At 34.0% G+C, this 19,701-nt stretch overlaps 1 protein-coding gene across 16 annotated transcripts; it reads left to right on the top strand.

Moving 5' to 3' along the window:
- The first annotated feature begins 942 nt into the window (after positions 1-942).
- On the top strand, positions 943-18,491 carry LOC126739277 (serologically defined colon cancer antigen 8 homolog). 16 transcript variants are annotated; one of them, XR_007661594.1, is made up of 15 exons: positions 5,692-6,169; positions 6,418-6,577; positions 13,288-13,410; positions 13,462-13,680; positions 13,941-14,055; positions 14,109-14,485; positions 14,721-14,937; positions 14,993-15,209; positions 15,264-15,502; positions 15,664-15,814; positions 16,059-16,176; positions 16,523-16,656; positions 16,858-16,975; positions 17,120-17,205; positions 17,406-17,458. XR_007661594.1 is itself a non-coding variant. In XM_050444903.1 (14 exons), exons 3-14 carry the CDS (start codon positions 6,432-6,434, stop codon positions 18,035-18,037), a joined length of 2,640 nt encoding a protein of 879 aa, XP_050300860.1. In that variant the 5' UTR covers positions 943-997; positions 5,960-6,169; positions 6,418-6,431; the 3' UTR covers positions 18,038-18,491. The 16 variants fall into 16 exon arrangements, 5 of the variants coding, with proteins under 5 accessions (XP_050300860.1, XP_050300867.1, XP_050300851.1 ...); XM_050444903.1 differs by lacking the exons at positions 16,523-16,656; positions 16,858-16,975 and adding an exon at positions 943-997 and having other exon boundaries at positions 5,960-6,169; positions 17,406-18,491; XM_050444910.1 differs by lacking the exons at positions 16,523-16,656; positions 16,858-16,975 and adding an exon at positions 3,884-4,526 and having other exon boundaries at positions 6,041-6,169; positions 17,406-18,491.
- The last annotated feature ends 1,210 nt before the right edge of the window (positions 18,492-19,701 follow it).

The following is a 19,701-nucleotide window of genomic DNA, read 5'->3' as shown; positions in this document are numbered from 1 at the left end:
TGGGCAGGGCGAATATCGGGGTTTTTGACAGCCAATTTTTATCTGGCAAATTCGCATATTTTACCCATACGCATAAAAGTGAAATTCGTCTACGCGAAAAGGCGGATATTCGCAAAAAAGTTTCAGTTTATTCTTTGTTATGTTAGGCCTTATTTATTTTAACCTTTAAATAGTAAACAATAAACGGTTGTTTTTTTATTCAAAGATTTCAACTATTTGTTTTGTGGTGACCTCTTTGCAAAAACTAACGTAAATAATAAAGTACAAGAACAATAATCAATAATGGAATACGAAGACCTAAGTAACATAAGATACATTATGTAAGGCCATAAATAACAATTTCTGGTGTTTTGTAGACTTATTGTGACATTTGTAATAAAATGTTCAAAATTAGTTCCCTGTGCCAACATTTTCAGGTACAGCAGACTGATGGTGAGACTCCAGGAGGTGGCAGGCCTACGGTTTTTATAAAACATATGAAATAAAAAAATGGCATGTCTTCACACAGATCTTCGTAAATAATAATTCATTACTAAATTATCTTTTTATAAGTGCAAACGGCTAACAGTAACTGTTGTAACACACCACAAAACATCAACAAATAATAATTCTAAATTATGATATTTCCCAAAATAAACATCAACGTCGCAGAAAAGTTAAGCTTTCCCGCCGCGAATATTTTTAAATCTGGATTATATTTCGGTGCTTCATTCTTCATAGATTACTATACAATTATTCACTATGTAGTACCGCTTCCGGTGCTAGGTGGCGCCAAGTGTAAAAGTCAGATAAATTTATCTGACAGGTCTCCTACTTACCGACACGGCTGTCAGCCATCACTTTTTTTACAGCATTCACTTTTAAACCCCTTTTATCTATGATCACTTTCGTTTTTGGCCAATTTTAACCCAATATATATTCTTTATCTATGGTTTTTGGCGCTTGGGTCGTAACAAGTGAATTTTTCCACAAATAAATTTCAGCTCAAATCCAAGGAGTAAGTTGTAATTTTCAGTAATAACGTTATTAATTTCTTTCAGCATAATGGGAAAGGGTTCAAGGAACCGAAAAAGGTCAGTTTCTGGCTCCGATTCAAGGGAATCAGCGCTGGCTTTCCATAACCTCGACGCCCGTATGAAGCGTATTGAGCAACTCATACTTAAAACAACACGTGGAAATACTAAATCTAGAGGCAGGCCAAAAAGAAGCCGATCTAGATCATCCGACTCGTGTTCAGAACATTCAGCGCGTCCTCGAAGACGCGACTGGATTTCGCGGAGCCCTGACTCGAGTGAGCAGGAGCCCCGAACCCCTATCCATCCACGTAAGAGGTATAGGCGTCTAGACTCGAGTGAGCTGGACCAACCTAATCATAGACCTTCCAAGATCACCGAGCAGGTGCAAGTGCACAGCAGAACAATAGACCCTGAGGTGGTCAATAGAGAGGAGATCCTAGTCATCCACCCAGACAAGGATGCAGAACAGTTTCTAACTCTGAAAGATGACATTCTTGAATACTTAGACACAGACCCCAATGACACTATAAGCAAGGGCATTGAACTACACCCAGCCCTGGTCTCTAGATGGTCTAACATAATTAAATGTGGCCTAGATAAACAAGAAAGACTAGATCTAACTAAAAAATATATTGTACCCAAAAATTTAAAAACCTTAGAAGCCCCAGATCTAAATGAGGAAATTCTAAAAATTTTATCACAAGACACAAAAAAGATAAGTATTTAGCTATTATTCAATCTCAGTTAGGAGCTTTTTTAGCAGCCTTGGGTTCATCATTAAATAAAATCCTAGGTCAAGAAAGTAACAATCAACTTAAAGCCATTATAACTGAACTATCAGATACTGGCAAATTACTAACTGATTTACATCATTATGTATCAATATCTAGGAGGTATGCTATCATACCATCCCTAGATGATTCCCTTCGGCAAGTGGTGGTTAAAACGACCCCAGACTCAGTTATTTGCTTCTGATTTTGCAGATAAAATTAAAACTGCAAGAGAATTAGAAAAAAAACAGTAGAGATTTAAAAGCCACAAAATCTGGTTTAACAAGAAATCCCAGAAGAACTGTTTAAGAGGCAGACCATTTAAACTGGAGAGGCCCGTCTCGTTCCTCGAGGAAGTTCAGACATCAGGGGCAAAAATCTCAGCAGAATGTGACCTACAGGCACAGACCAACAAGACAGAAATATTAAAGGTTAGTATCTTAGCAGGTCATCTCAAGGCTTTTTCACATCTTTGGTACATCCTAGACCCTAATCCCTTAGTTTTAAATTGGATAAAAGGGTACAAAATTAATTTTAATGGCAACTTCACAATGTCATCAAAAACATATGCTCAGAGGTTTAATAACATTGAAAAAACTCAATTAAGTCAGGTAATCAATGATATGTTAATCTCAGGTGCAGTTAGCCTATGTAAGAGCATTAAAGGACAATTTTTGTCACCTATTTTTTTGATTAAAAAACCTAATGGCAAAAAAAGATTCATACTTAATTTAAAAAGATTAAATGTACATATAAAAAAGAATCATTTTAAAATGGATGACTGGCGAACAGCTGTTAAATTAATGCAAAGGAATTGGTTTATGTCAACCATAGACTTGAAGGATGCCTACTACCTAATTCCTATGCATCAATCTAGTAAAAAATATCTCAGATTTAAATTTAATGAGAAACTTTGTGAATTCAACTGTCTACCATTTGGGTTGTCTAGTGCACCATATATATTTACCAAGGTTATGAAGCCAGTTATCTCATATTTACATAAAAGGGGCATATGCTGTATTATTTACCTTGATGATCTATTAATTTTGTCCAAAACAAAAGAGCAAAATAGACAGGATTCTCTTAGATGTTTAGAACTTTTAAAATATTTTGGTTTTCTGATTAATGATAAAAAAAGCTCATTAGAGCCACAAACAAGATGTCGCTTTTTGGGATTTATTCTTGATTCTAGACAATTTTCTATAGAATTACCTCTTGAGAAAGGGTTAAAAATTATTAGGAAGATAAAAAAATTTAAGACACTCACTTTTTGTAAAATTAGTTTTTTTGCCCATTTAATTGGTTTATTAGTTTCTACCCTTCCAACCCCCTAATATATGGCCTAAACCCTAAAATATGGCCTTTAACATCTTAAAAATTTAGAAAAAGAAATATTATTTGCCCTCAAAGTATCAAATCAAAACTATGATTTCTATATGAAAATTAATCCAAGTATTATTGCTGAAGACCTTAATTGGTGGATTGATAATATTCCAAAGGCTAGGCAAAATATTCGAGAAGATAATTATTCCTTAGAAATTTACACAGACTCTTCAAGCTCTAGCTGGGGTGCTTACTCAGGAAGGGAGGAGCCACATGGGTTTTGGGGCGAGGCAGAGAAAAAGAACCATATTAATTTTTTAGAGCTCCTCGCAGTATATTTTGGGCTAAAATGTTTTGCTTTTAAATTAAGATCTTGTAATGTTTTACTTAGAATAGATAATGTCACAGCAATATTTTACATAAATCATATGGGTAGTGTAAGAAACCATTTATTAAATAAAGTAGCCCAAAAGATCTGGAAATGGTGTGAACAAAAAGATGTATGGATTCATGCTTCATATATCTCAACTGATCATAATTTGGCTGATAAAAGCTGCCGCACAACAAGTCTATATAGCCGAAATATTCTGTAGAGAGGAATATTCCTGTATTCAGGGCAACACCTACTCAAGTGATACAGTTTTTTTAATTCCTTTTTAAACAAAGAGGTTTTAAATATGGGTCATTTAACAATTTCTGTTCGGCCTTGGCCTTAATAAGGCCAGGCAGTTTAGGTAAACACCCCTTAATAAAAAGGTACATAAGAGGCATTTAAAAACTACGTCCACAGACTCCTAGATACAATATAACTTGGGATCCCCAGGTACTACTAAATTACCTCAGAAATCTTCACCCTAAGGAAATTTTATCTCTTGAGTTGCTCTCAAAAAAGTTGATATCTCTTTTGGCTTTAATTACGGCTCAACGTTTTCAAACATTTGGCCTGATTAAAGTAGAAAATATCATTTTCACAAATGAAGCTGAGGTTCTTATTTTTATCTCTGATGCTATTAAGACCTCTGGCCCAAATAAGACTCGACTTTGTCTTCAATTTAAAACATTCACTGAACAACCTGAGCTCTGTTTAGTTTCAGCACGGAAGATCAACAATGAATACCTTTTCATTTCATATTCTGCTCCTTTTAATAGAGTTTCTAGTCAGACATTAAGCAGATGGGTAAAGGACTCCTTAACAAAAGCTGGAATCAACACAAATATTTTCTCAGCTTACTCTATTAAACATGCCTCAACATCCTCAGCATTCAAGAGAGGTGTACCTATAAATTTCATCCGTAAAACTGCAAGCTGGACAGAAACTTCAGATACTTTTGCTAAGTTCTACAACAGGCCTATAGTTAAGACAACGGACAACATTGCAGAGGTACTAATCAATCGCAGAGGAAAAGTTACCCTATAGGTGCGTTATTGTGATTTATGCACCTTTCTATTATACTATTTTTGTGTGAATCACTATGTTGCATTAACTGTTTTCTTGTACTTCAGCAATCATTTTTATTAGGAAGTATATAGGAAAACATTACGGTAGAATATTTATTTAATTTTCTAAAAGAAAGTAGAATTTTGTTAAAGTTTTGTAAGCAAACTGTTAGTGGAATACTTTTATTTCCTTTTTGCTAAATGTATGAACACTTAAGTCTAGGAATAAAAATTATAACTAGATATAAGAATGTGTTATTCTCCACAAGAATTTTCTAAAGTCTGACCAACAAACAAAATAAATAAGACTTCAAACAACTACATAGTGAATAATTGTATAGTAATCTATGAAGAATGAAGCGCCGAAATATAATTTATCGATCAAACGAACTTTAGGAAGTTCGATCGAAATTATATGAGGCGCTTCATTCGAATAGATTACTTCCCACCCAGAATTCAAACAATGAATAATTATTTATTGTATAATAATTAGGATTTAATTCATAAATCCCCCTTTCCTTTTATTTTTTTTTCTCTTTAAACTTAGTGATGGCTGACAGCCGTATCGGTAAGTGGAAGACCTGTCAGATAAATTTTTCTGACTTTTACACTTGGCGCCACCTAGCACCGGAAGCGGTACTATATAGTGAATAATTATATAGTAATCTATTCGAATGAAGCGCCTCATATAATTTCGATCGAACTTCCTAAAGTTCGTTTGATCGATAAATAAACATCAACGTCGCAAAAAAGTTAAAATTTCCCGCCGCGAATATTTTTAAATCTGGATTGGACACGTTCTGTCAAAAATCCGCGAAATTCTCCCTAGTCAGAAGGAAGCTTTAGCAGTGAGAGCAAGAATCCTTACGACGGGAGAGGAAACGGTTGTGTCTGGGCATCCTTTACAGACAACTGGCACTATAGAAAAGGAAACGCTTATTGGTTGTAATAAACGTTTTCAAATTAAAATAAGAGGTTTGAAATTAAAAAAATAAAGCGTTTTTATATAGCTATTTAGTATATATGCTAATAGGCTCAAAATAGATTTATAAGATACCCTTAAAAATTTTAAGGAAGTTACATCACTTCCTGCTTATCATCATCTTATTATGTTATTCTGTTTTCTTTATTTAATATTAATAAAAAAAGTTATCTAATAAATATGAAAAAGTTGGAATTAAACTTGAACCCTATGGAGTTAATAAGAACTCATCTAAAAATATTCGTCACAAATAAGTATAACTATGACATCATTAAGATGCCTTTCAAATTAACTAATTATTGAGACTCATGATCTGAAAATTCCTTTTTTCCCTAATGCTATCAAAATCGTTTTTTTATTTATCGGTCCTTTAATATACAGACCAAGCTTATTCCTGCAAATCCATAAAACAAGTATAACAACGATTCCAGTGCTAGGCGGTGCATAGCGTGTCTCCGGAAAATTTATTTCTGGGGCTCCCAAAGCAATTTTCGCATTTTGCATTGCTCTAGATAAGCCATTTATTGGAGAAAGTTATAAAAGGCTTTTTCGTTTGGAGGGACATTTAGTAGCGATTCAGCATAGGAAGCCATATCATCTAAAAGAAAGACGACTACCAAGAAATAGAAACTTTCATAAAGGTAAGTTTAGTAGATGATTTAAAACGATAAATTGGCATTCAATGAGTTATATTTATATTACATGATTGCAGTTGTTTCTGTTGTTCACTACCAACAAGTATTCATAAATGAAATTTCTACTGAAAATTTTTTCTTATAATCCTATTTCTATGCCATAGAATTTTTAAGGTTAGATCTGGAGATTAAGAATTTCTTCAAGTTTTCCTTATATCTAAACTTGTGTTATTTTTAAAATCAATTTACTATAGGAAACAGCTGTATAATGTTCAGTACAACAGGAAGTACCACCTTAAAAAAGCAGCGCCCCTCAACCAGTTATTTGGTACGACCTAAACTGGGAGCAGTGAAGTCTCTTTATAGCAATAGACCCCTATCAGCTCTTTCTAATGAAAAACGAAAAAAAAGCAGGTGAGTAACATTATAAAAGGTGTTCGGAAGGTAGGTATAATAGGCGATATATAGCTGATCTAATTCCAACGCGTTTCGGTTGTTAAACCATTGTCAAGGGAAAACTATGTAAGTAAAAATATAAAAGGGTGTTGTTAAACTAATAAATTAATTAAAAACACAGGAAAACTTATATTTTATACTAGTACGAATAGAGACATCTAGGATTAAACGCGACTAAAAGATCATTTTAAAAACGATAAATTTACAGGAATGTAGTAAACTACTTAAATAAATTTACAATCTTGGCCGCTTCTCGGTAGTGGGCGTTAATATTTTCGTTCAGACAAATTAACTTGTTTTTTCTTATAGTTTTTATTTCTAGATTTGCTACTTCTAATACAGGGTGTTACTTAAAGGTATGTCATAATTTAAAAGGGACATTCCTGGACCGATTTTAAGTCAAAAAGTTCATATAAACATGGGTCCTAAAATGATTAGTTTTTAAGATACAGGGTGTTAAAGTTTTATTATTTTTTTCGTTTTTAATAAATTTTTCAAATAAGGTTTAAAATATTGAACTGAATTTTGTCACAGGATATTATGGCATAAAAACACATTTTTTAGATGTTCACCTACTTTTTTTTAGCAACCAGTGGCGTAGCTATGATGAATTTTTAATACAATTTTACAAAAAAAATACTACGCCATTGACTTACGAAAAAAATTATGATTTTGTCTTAATTACCAATCAGTTATAAACAAAAAATTCCTCCATGACTTTTGCTGTAAATCTTACCGTTTGGGTGTAATCGTTAATTAAAAAAACGTCTTTTATGCATAAAATGCATCTTTAAAAATTATGGAAATAAATCAAGCTTTGCTCGTTGCCAGCAACTGTTTTTTTGTTGTTGTAAACATTATGACACTGACATTAATGATTATTTTTGATTGTTTATACAATTACGTTTATTATTTTTTACAAACTGGTGAACAAAAAGCAACAACAATTAAATACAATACATACATTCATAATTTACAACAAATGTTGGAAATTACCACCTCTTGCCTCTATGCAGGCTTTGTTCGTATAGTTTCACATCCGTCAATAATTCTATTTCTTAGTTCTTCTAATGTCACAATTGGTGTCTGATAAACCAAAGTTTTTAGGTGTCCCCACAAAAAAAAATCTAGGCTATTTAAGTCAGGTGATCTAGGTGGCCAAAACTGTGGTCCTCCACGGACTATCTATTTATTTCGGTAGACTCTATTTAAATGCTCACGAGCCAATATGCTAAAGTGGGCAAGAGCACCATCATGCATAAACCAAAGTTGTTGCCGTAACTGAAGAGGAACATCTTCGAGAAGCAAAGGCAAATCATTTTGGAGAAAATTACAATAATTCTGTCCGTTAAGGCGTCCTGGTAAAAAAGATGGTCCAATTAAATGATCGGATACGATACCGATCCAAACATTTATTGAAAATTGTTCCTGAAAATTTGTCTCTGTAATCGCATGAGGGTTTTCTTGAGCCCAGTAATGATTGTTATGGAATTTGATTATTGCATTTCTGGAGAAATTAGCTTCGACCGTAAACAAGATGTTCGCACTAAATTGAGGATTTTGTGTTACTTTTTGGAGATACCATCTACAAAATTGCGTACGCGGTTCATAATCTCTAAGAAGCAATACCTGAACCCTTTGTATGTGAAAAGGATATAACAAAGAATCCCTTAAAATTTCCCATACCGTCTTGTAGCAGATGTTCAATACCATACCAATTTTTCGTGCACTTGTGGTTGGATCCTCTTCGACTGCATGTAGGACAGCCTCTTCAACTGCCGGTGTCCTAACTGTACGGGGCCTTCCCTCGGCAGAATTAGCCTTAAAACTTCCAGATTTAGCCAGACGACGATGAATGTTTATAAATATTCTTCTATCTGGGACAGCGCGATTAGGATACCTTTCTTGATACAAACGCCGCGCCTCCATGGCATTACCATTGGCAAGTCCATAAAGGAAATGCATTTGCGTCATTTCCAAATTAGAATAATCTACCATTTTTTAACTAGTACAATTCACGTTTTAAGATCCGTTTTAAACCGTATTTGAAAAATTTATTAAAAACGAAAAAAATAATAAAACTTTAACACCCTGTATCTTAAAAACTAAGCATTTTAGGACCCGTGTTTATATGAACTTTTCGACTTAAAATCGGTCCAGGAATGTCCCTTTTAAATTATGACATACCTTTAAGTAACACCCTGTATATTTAATTCTTTGCTTTTATTTAGATTATGCAAAACTTTGAAATTGTCGTCTGTATTATAGGATTACGTCTGTTTCTCTTAGGTGCATTCCAAAGGCGGATCTTTTATCATTAAGCGACTTCTGAATTGAAATGTTCTTTAATTCTTAATTTGAAATTTCTGCCGGTTTGACCAGCATATTTGGCTGGACAAGAGTCGCATGATAAAAGATAAACGCCACTGCCTTCTAATGGGCTTACAAAGACTTTTAATCTTGAACAAAGGCTTCTTATATTTTGAAAGGACTTATACACAACTTTTATATTGTTGTCTATGGACTTAAATAAATTACCTCTTCTTAAAGAAATCGGACCAATAAAGGAGATTCTTTTACATATTTCGGAGGTTGGTAAGGATGGATGGTTTGACCAAGGGGCTCATTGGAGAGAGACTGAAATAACATTTTATTGAACTTTTTTCTAATCAAATTGTCTATTAAAGACTTTTTGTACCCATTGTTAATTGCAATCTGATAGATAGTGTTCTGCTCTTTGGAGAATTCCAAAGGTGAAAGGGGGATCGTAAAGAGTCTAAGAATTAATGCGAGAAAAGCTGCCAGTTGAGGACCAAAGAAATGGTTTCATTTTGCAGTAATGACATTATCGGTCCGTGTTGGTTTTCTATATACGGAGTATTTATTATTGCACTCCGCCGTAAATTGAATTTATTATAAAATATGTCTAGGTTAAAATCCGTTTTTAAAATTTTTATTAGAACTTCACTTTTTCCAAAAAAATACCAAAATTTCACACTTAATCGGTAATACAGCGCAAGTTATTTTATTTTTTCTAATGTTTATAGATCAAATATCATCAATTCCAAGCATTTTTATTAACTGCGAAAAACAATAGAGACATTGAAACGTGAAAAATAATTGTCGAGTTGACATAAAATACTTTGTTTGATGCTTAAATTAAATTAAATAAAATGACTTTTATTGTTCAAATCTTTTTAAAAATATTGCCCCGTGAAGTAGCTCATGTAAACTAAAGTTTTCCTAAGCTGGTAGCATTTTGCACTATAAGGGCGTTTTAGTTTTAACCAAAAAAAGTGTTTTTAGTCTTTAATTGCTTGGCACCTGCTATCGTTCTTTACATTTTATTATCCACTATTGTGAAACGGCATTTACCAATGAACAATCCATCGACATTGTCAAGTATAGACGATCTGACGGTAATGGAGCTTTGGAGCGGTGCTTGTACGAGGAGCGTTATGTAGATCGAAGATTATTAAACTTCAGGGAATCTCAAAACACTTTTCGTCAGCTTATAGTGGAGTTGACATAGGCAACAACCTGCTACACAGTGTCAACTCTGCTCATGTAAATATGACGTGCAAATACTGCAAGCCTATTCCAAGAGTCAAAAAAGTAGTTGGAGATCTAGATGGAAGGTGTATCCCCTCACGGTATGACCATAAGTGCAGGACTTAAACGAAGAGGACTCAGCAAGAAGAATCTAGTTTTGCCGCTTTTTATTAAACATAGACATCGAAGAACCGTTGTTTTTAAGAAGTATTTTGTGGACAGACCAGGCCAAATTTTCGAGAGAGCATATTAAAAGAATGCAAATCCGCACTCGAAAAACAACATTGATTTTATTGGGGCACATTATCTACCAGAACATTTAGACAAACTATTGCAGTTCTTGCAAAATGATATCACCGGTTATCTAGCGGAAACTACACTTTTTTGAACGAGAAAGTCCAATAATCTTCCAATCCAGCGCATTGGACCTTGCCAGAGGGCTGGATCGGCAAATGTGAGATTTTTTCATCTGGGGTCGGGCAAAGGAGCTTGTATACGCAACATCGGCTAGACCGAAGGTAGACTTGATTGGCAGAACCAATCAGGCATTTGACAGAATGAAAGAAGAGATGATGATTATAGATACGAATTACTAGAAATGGCGGATTACATTTTGTTTTATTAAGCACTAAAGCTTGAAATTGTCCCACAATAGAGGCTCTAACTCTGAGAATTGGCCAGACACCTGCATGAACTTGAAATAAGGGACAGTAACTAAGCATATTTGAAAAAGGTTTGAACACCGAAATTATTTTTATTTAATTTTTTTCAGGCAAAGTCCTATATTCCAAGTCTATAATTATTTTTCACGTTTGAATGTTTTGTTAATTTTTTTCTCTCAGTTAATACAGATACGTGGAATTCATGGCATTTAATTAAATAAACATTAGAAAAAACAAAATGAACTTTGCAACTTATGATATCAATAATAGCACTTGCTGTTTTATAATAATAATAATAATAATAATAAGTCTTTATTTCCAACAGGCAACTTGCCCAATAATAGGAAACAGTTGCAAAGCAATTATAAATATAGTTTGAAGAAAAACAAATAACTATTAATATGATATAAAAACCCAACTATAAAAATTTTATTTATAAAAGATAATCACATATTCAACAAAATTAAATTAAATTAACTGCAATATACCTACTAACTACAACTTAAACACACGAGTCTTAATCCCAAGAGTAATGATCCACCAAGATATCGAAAATCACATGAACCGGAGAGAAATTTATATCACACATGTGACAGATCCGATTAAATATAGCGCATATTGTACATAGCGGCGATTTCAACAGGATGTTAGTATGAAGCCTTGACAGAAAGAATGTTAGGGGATATCTAGCATTAAGCCTAGGCACCATGAAACGTACACCAGAAAAAAGTACAGGACTATAAATGAATCCATTCAGTAACCCATGCAGGAATTTTACAGAGAAGATCATTCTTCTGAAATGTAATGGATGTAGATTGAAGCGTTCCAATAGTTCTAATAAAAACTTAGCAAATCTACGCTGAACAGATTCAAGCAGACCAACATGATTCTGATAGAGCGGATTCCATATAATTCAGCCAAACTCCAGTTTTGATCTCACAAAGCAACAGAAAAGCAGTCTTAATGTAGATTCCAAAGTAAAACTCTGAAAACTTTTAATTATGAACCCAATCCTTCTCAGGGCTGACTTGACTATGTTGTTGAAGTGTGGAACGAATGTAAATTCAGAGTCAAAGGTGATACCAAGATCAGTAATTTGTTCTAATCTACTCAAAATAGTATCATTAATAAAGTAATCAAAATTTAAGGGTGTTTTTGATCTAGAGTAACTGACCACACTACATTTAGCCGCATTCAAGCCTAACCTGTTAACAGCGCACCATACCTCCAATGTATTTATGCAGTTCTGAAGAAAAACACAATCCTCCAATCCATATACATTTAAATATAGCTTCAAATCATCGGCAAAAGCCAGCCTATGACAAGTGAGTGACTCAATCAAGTCATTTATAAAAAAACTAAACAGGAGCGGACATAGGTTCAAGCCTTGTGGCACACCCGACGTTACGTTAAAAAATTTCGATTTAAAGCCCTCATATTCGAACTGAATACCTGAGTGTAAAATATGGGTATTTATTGGATAAAATGAAAAAGTTAAACGCAATAAAAAGTTTAAGAATGGATTTCGACCTATAGACGCCTGGTCACACAAATTAGATTAGCTATCATCTTCTTGAAGGATTGCACCTACCTTCCAGATACTTCGTATAACACAAACAAAATAGCTTATAATCCATTCTGTTTTATAAAGTAAATAAAAATATAATAAATCTTCATTCTTTCCGTTGCAGCAAGAAACATAATTATTTTCCAAATCTGGTTTTTTAAATATCATAAAACTGCGGTTTTACTATTTTTTAACGTCAATAAACCTAATATTTTTGTAACATTTTATAAAAATATTATAAGAATGATAATACCAGGGTACAGTTTTACACTAACTCGTTTCTATGGCAACCTCCTTAGATAACTTTATCGAAAAAACATATTTGATTGTCAGCACGCAGGATCGCATGCTTCTTAGCATTAGAGGTGGATATTTGATGAATTTGAGAAAAGGTCTAAAGACAATACTTTATTAATTGTAATTTTTTGTGAAAAAATGTACAAACTAACATGCAACGTAAGTATTGATTAAGTTAGTAGTAAATACAAACATAAGTGGACAAGGGGGAAAAAATCATTAAAACTTAATTAGCATTTTCTGCTGGTCAACGGGGCCTTAAACTATCAGTCTATTGTAAGTATATTGCTTTGCACTTGTTAAAGGCAGCTACCAGAAGAATATTTCCATTATTCCTATGATTTAATTAATTTTAAATAATTTAGGTAAGCAGATAAACATTACCGTCAAAAGATGATCGCATGCCAATCGTACCTACCAAAAGATTAACATCAAGTATAGATGGCCTTTCCACTAGACTTATGTTAAGAATATTTTATCATTCTTCAAAATAACATCTGATTTTGATCCTACTTTATAACAAAAGTCAAGTCAAAAGTTAAACCATCAATCTCAAGCCTTTAAAAATATATCTTTTTTTTAATTCCTAGAAAGTCAACTACCCAACCAAAAATGGATATCAGAAGGAAGCCGGATTATGCAGATACAGCCTATCGTGAAGCAGTAGGTCGATTGAGGATACTCATGGCTGAAAGTTACATACCAACTAGAAGGTTTCCCATACTAATTAAAATTTAGTTTTCTTGTTTAAAAACAATTTTTAGGATTTATGGTTCCTCCAGACCAATAAGAGAATTAGATAGCGCTGGCGAAGAAACAGATAATCAGTCAATTCTAAGTGGCGCAAGCAGAACTTCAAGAAGGCCTCATTATAATTATAGTTTTAATCCCATTACCCCCAAAAAGTATTATTATCCACCATTAAAAAGCAATGTGGGAACGTTGCGGAGTGAATCTGTTGTTGAGAAATCCCTACCTCATCAGTAAGTGAACCTTTATACCCAGATAGGAAAATTACGTCTTAAAGTCGTTAATCTTATTTTACTTATCAATATGTTCTATAACCTAAAAATTACGTTTATTACTCTGAAACGTTACTTTCTTACCTTAAAAAATTTATTAACGTCAGAATGATGATCTGAACTTGAGTTGGAGTGAGATCAAAGGTTCAGAATCCATACTCACCTGATAAGAACACAGATATCGCGAATAGAGTACATTATTTAATTTATTTTTTATTAAGGGAGCCATCAAAGGTGGAACTACATCCTACCGCTGCACCTCCGGAACTAATGTCTTTTATTGAAAGACAAGAAGATTACATTGAGCAGCTCGAAAAAGAATCGAGATTTTGCCGGGTAATAAAATAATATTTTAATAATGTGGTTACGTGCACAACTGATTATTTAAGGACGAATTATCTTCCTTGCTGTCCAAAGTAAAAGATGTCATCAGCGAAAATGAGAATTTACACGAAAGACAAAAATCTAAACTGATTAAGTCCGTATTTGAACACTTGGAAACCGAGACAGAAACCGAGACCGACTTAGAATTAGGGGACAAACATAAGTCCCCGAAGAAAATTAAAAAAACCCGAATTATGGATGGACCGGCAATAGTGTTTGAATCGCGAATTTCGGAATTGGAAGCGCAGCTAACGCAAGCAAAAATCGACCTGAAAAAAGCACAAGAAGAGAATGAACAACTAAGAAAAAAGATGTCGGAAGGCACTTTATTGGAAGGAAATAGTTACGAGAATTTTAAGCGTCAACTTGATAACTGCAACAGGTAAGTTGACAATAACTTTTATCAGTTAACTTTTGTCAGAAGGTATTATGCCTAAACTCACCTCTATACAAACGCCTGCGCCTACAAATACCTCAATTTATTATGCCAAAACTGTATTAACAATTCTGTATCTGTTTGCATCGGTGACATGTGCAGTATAGTAAATTAAGACAAGTAGTCATAAACTATAATGCGACGGTTACTTTGAATTATTAAATTAAAAATATTTTTGCAGGGAAAAAGAAGAACTTTTAACTAAACTAAAAGCTCTTCAGTCAGCCCTGGCCACCCTAAGAAACAAGGAGAACGACACTTGTGATCAGGTAAAAAGAAGCTTAGACGTTGCTGAGCAAGCTCAATATGAAAAAAATGCCGCTGAGTTGGAAATTCGAAGACTCAAAGACGAATTAGAGCGACAGCATATGAAGTTGAGGGATACTATTGCTGACCAGGTTAGTATTTATTTTGATTTTTAATGTAGCAAGTAATAATAACCTAGTATTAAAGAGTCGTAGAGTATCAGATGAAAGATCCGCAGTTGAACGACGTTATTCTCAGCAAATTGAGCAGCTGACTGCTGAAGTCGGTGTTCAATGGGAAACTACTAACAAACTTCAACTTGAACTAGACAAGCAAAGAAGAGAAAATGCTGACCTAAGAAGGGAATGTACCCAAAAACAGGCTTTAATTGACGAACTGAAAAAGGACATGCAGACCAAAATACGTAATTATATTTACTGACTTACAATGATGTTGCTCATATCGGTTTTTTTCGTAGTTACCCTGCAGTCAGATATTGGAGTCACTGGGGCAGAAAAGAGTGCTCTTGAACAACAAATTTCTTCTTTAAATATGGCCAATGAAAGAACTGAACGACAGTACAAACAGGAGATTACAAGACTTCAAGCAGAGATACAATCTTTGAGGCAAAGAATGGATAGAGCCGATGCTGACTTGATTCATAGTAGAAGAGAGAATATTCGGTTAAATGAACAAGTGGCCGCTCTAGAGAAAGAAGTAAGTATAGAGTATAGAAGGCTTTTGAGGTATCCGTAAAAAAATATCTAATATATCAATAATATCTAATGTATCTTATAATATCTATCTGTATTAGGATATACACGAAATGTACCATCCAGATCTCTGCTTTATGTCAGATTAAATCCTTTGAATTGTAGATAAACCTTAATACTGCCCTCAACGAAGAGCGTACCAAGTCAGTAACTCCAAGATCAGGAGAAATTATGGCTTTACCTCCTCCAACTCCCAAAAAGGAGGAGCGTGATAAAGAACTGGGTTCCCTATTACAGGATATGGAAAACAGACATGGTGAGTTCGTTTTCTAATATTTTTCTTTCCTTATTAAACTTTTAAATGCATGTTTATCCCTATTTTGGTACAAAAGGGACCGCGCGAGAAATTCTTTGACATGAGTTGATTTTGGAGCTTTCTCGATATTTACAATAAAAGTTTTTTATTTTGGCCATGTGTATCAATCGCGCTTCGTATCTAAATGACGTTTTATTCAATAAATTGTAATATATACGGCCATTAATGTTCTTGGTTGTTACAGCGGCCACAGTAGCCGAGCTAGAGAACATGATCCACTCCCAAAATCAACTCATGGACAAATTATCATCGGAATGTCATGCTCTCACACGGAAACTTGAGGATTCGAGCCACAAGCATAAGTAAGATATTCTACATACATAAATATATATCTAATTAATTACTAGATTGTTTGTGTATTGGTCCATTATGAGAAAATACATGCACCTGCGCATACTCAGTAGACTCCAGTTGAAGGCTTCTATTTTTTGATTTGATTGGACATGCGCACAAGCTTTTTTGAGAACGGAAACTCCCACTTTTCAATTTCATACGATGAAATGGAATCTCCTGAGTATGGCTTTCATCTTGCTATAATATAAACCCTTTTCCAAACTGACTAATACTATTTAACATTTTTAGTCATTTATTTCTTTAATATACAATTTTTGGGTAACATATTTGTAATGCATTCCTTGTATTTGATAGGCATGGAACACCAGCCGTCAACTTCCGCAAAATCCGAAATAAGCGCGTCCGATTCGCTGAATGTCCAGCCAATCAAATGCAAGGAACCGATTAAAATTGACATTAACTTTAAAATAACGCCGAAACCTAAGCAGGTCAGTAGATCTAAAAGTAATTTAAAATTATTAATGGTGTTTGAATACCAAGTGCCAAGCTCCTTTGTTTCCACTTGTCTAAACCAGTGACACCCCATCCAAACTTTACCACAGGTTAAACAGTCAAATCAAGAGCTTCATATCACTGGTTTAGACTACTACAAAATACCATATATTGGAATTAAAAAAACATTTTCTTAGAGTTGAGAGAGCAAAGTTACGATCGAAGAATACTGAGCTGATGTCTAGATTAGAGCATATTTGGGCCTACCTAAAGGAAACTAATCAAGACTCCTTTTCTTTAGACAATCGGCAAGAGGTACATTTAAACAGAATATGTTTACACCTCGCGGTTAATCTTTAAAAAATGTTCAATCGTTTCGGTTTCAATAATTAAAATGTTGGTGTAACCATATTCAATATTAAATGTTGTGTTTAATGTGTTATATTTTTTTGTTTATAGGGAGGAAATACGGGAACTACAAACTAGCTTAGATCGATTAAACAATAGGTTTAGTCAGACACAATATTCCACGATGAATTTACCAGGTATTAAGAAATTTTCATTACTCAGCAGTTTTTAACATCATAACTATCCCTTGTAGATAGTATACATTCATTTTCATCACCATACAGACCTTTACCTATTCATCTTAATTGTAGAAACTAATTTGTAGTAATCCGTATTTTTTTCTTAAGACCTTAAATAATTTATTTCAAATGCCATTAAATAATTTACTTAAATGTAGCAGAAGATCAACATGCAACAAATACTCAAAGAACACTTCCCGCATCACAAGCCACCCCTACTGCATCATTCCAGGAGCCCCAGAACCTCAAAAAGTCAGAAAGCAAGTCATCTATCAAAATGCGCAGCCGAATGTCCTCAAGACAAGCTAGTCAAGAACAGCTACCGCTAACTCTATCTACTACAGCTGCTCCAACTCAGCAATATTCATCGCAATATCAAGAAGAACCTATTGAACAACAATATCCGCAGCAATCTAACGAAGGAAATCAGCCTCAATATGATTCTAACACTCCATACGCTCCCGAACAATACCATCCCGAATATATTTCGGAACCCGGACAGTCTTATGACACTTCTGATCCAAATCAACAGTATGATGACAGTCAATATCAATATGATCCTAACGTTCAGTACGATCAGCAATACGACTTAAATCAGCAATATGATCCTAATCAATCTTACGTTGACGAGGGTCAATATATTCAGGATCAAAATCAGTACTATGCAGATCAAGGCCAAAGCTATAGTCAGCCTCAAAATGCACCGCTAACTGCACCAATTTCAAAATCTCAAACTAATGTGGATACCAGTAGAAGAGCAAGCGAAGTTGAATCGCCTAATAAAACATAAATTTTACTTTTAAAAATTGTAAGGTGGATGGCATCATTGCTGCCTTCAAAAATCTTCCTTAATAATAAGAAAGATATACATGAAGTTTATTAAAAATATTTGGGAGCTTATCAGGTCTAAATAGATACAAAGGGCAGCATTTTCTGAATCAATATATCTAACAATTTAGCCATAGTATAAATGGGGTTACAGATCATAAGTATTTTTCATTTATATTATCATTTATTTCATTGCATCTAAAAAGACATATCTGCTGTAAAGTTATGCTATATCTAACATTCCGCCTGTGTTACTGCCTTACATACCAGGTGTTGCAAGCAAGCAACCATCAAAGTATCCCTCGACAAGAAGAATAAACAATCCAGTATCATTTGTATTTAGCTCCATACGTGTATCTTGTGAAGTTGTAATTCGTAAGTTATTTTAATGTGCAATAAAAGTATATAAGAATATATTACTTGCTTTTATTTTTCCGTATAGAGGATTTTGTGATTTTACAATTGTAAAAATTTGGCAATTGAACAACGAAACGTATCTTTCCGTGCGTGCAATGCGTTGTACAACGCCTCCGACCCTTTTCCTTACTATAGAGCAGAATCTCTTGCATATAATCTTGTTGCTAAAGCCTCGTTTTCATGGTGATAGTTTTCGCGACAGTTGCTATCATGCTATCGCGATAGTACTTTCGTACTCTCTCGCTTGCCTAGATAGTTCGGCATAACTTTCATGATATTTTGTTGTTTTGTTAAAATTTTAACGTGGAACGTGATTTTTGCAATAGACTCGTACATATAATATAACAATTATTGTAAAACTGCAAAGTAAGTAAAAATGAGCAATAGGCAATTTGATATACTTAATTTTTTGGAAGAATATGAAAGGTTACCATGTTTATGGAAAAAAAGCTCTCCCGACTTTAAAAACAGAGCGAAGAGGGATCATGCTGAAGAAATTCTGCTGCCCTTATCAGGACTTTTTACATTGAAAGAACTAAGGCAGAAAATTAGGAGCATAAGATGTACATATAATCAAGAAGTGGCTAAAATAAAGAAGTCTATGGGAACTGGCACGGGAGCCTGTAATGTGTACAAACCAAAACTTGTATGGTTTTCCGTAGCTGATAGTTTTTTAAGACATAATTTGGAAGAAAACGAGTCAGAATCTAATTTGGTAAGTTTTATTTCCATTATTTTTATACAAATAGCGAGACCAAAAAAAGGATGATGAATTTTAAAGTCTTTTCTCTATTCCATCATTCTATACTGCTAATCAACTGCCCTGCCCCTATAAAATAGTTAGCAAGGACTTCTCTTTTTTGCCGAGCTTCAGGCAAATAGTTACGCTGCAATGTTGCATTTAAATCAACTATACCATTTGACTTGGCACTGCGCCAATTGCCAGGAATTATTCGTCCTGTTTCATGATCCTCAATATCTGCTGTAACTGTTGTATCATTTCTCACTTTTCTTATCCAGTTGTGCAAAACACATGCAGCTTTTATTAATTTTACTACTGTGTGAGGAGCAAGTGATATTGGCGATCTGAATACACGAAAACGGGCTGAATTGATTCCAAATGCATTTTTTGTACTATACGTCTCGCTCTACAGTGTCTATAATTAAATACTCTCTAGGCAACAGTTAATCGATTTCGTCTGGGATAGG

The sequence above is a fragment of the Anthonomus grandis genome, chromosome 1, assembly GCF_022605725.1.
Source record: "Anthonomus grandis grandis chromosome 1, icAntGran1.3, whole genome shotgun sequence".
Lineage (NCBI taxonomy): Eukaryota > Metazoa > Arthropoda > Insecta > Coleoptera > Curculionidae > Anthonomus > Anthonomus grandis.
The sequence above is the reverse complement of the archived record's forward strand: the minus strand, read 5'-3'. Positions and strand labels throughout refer to the sequence as shown.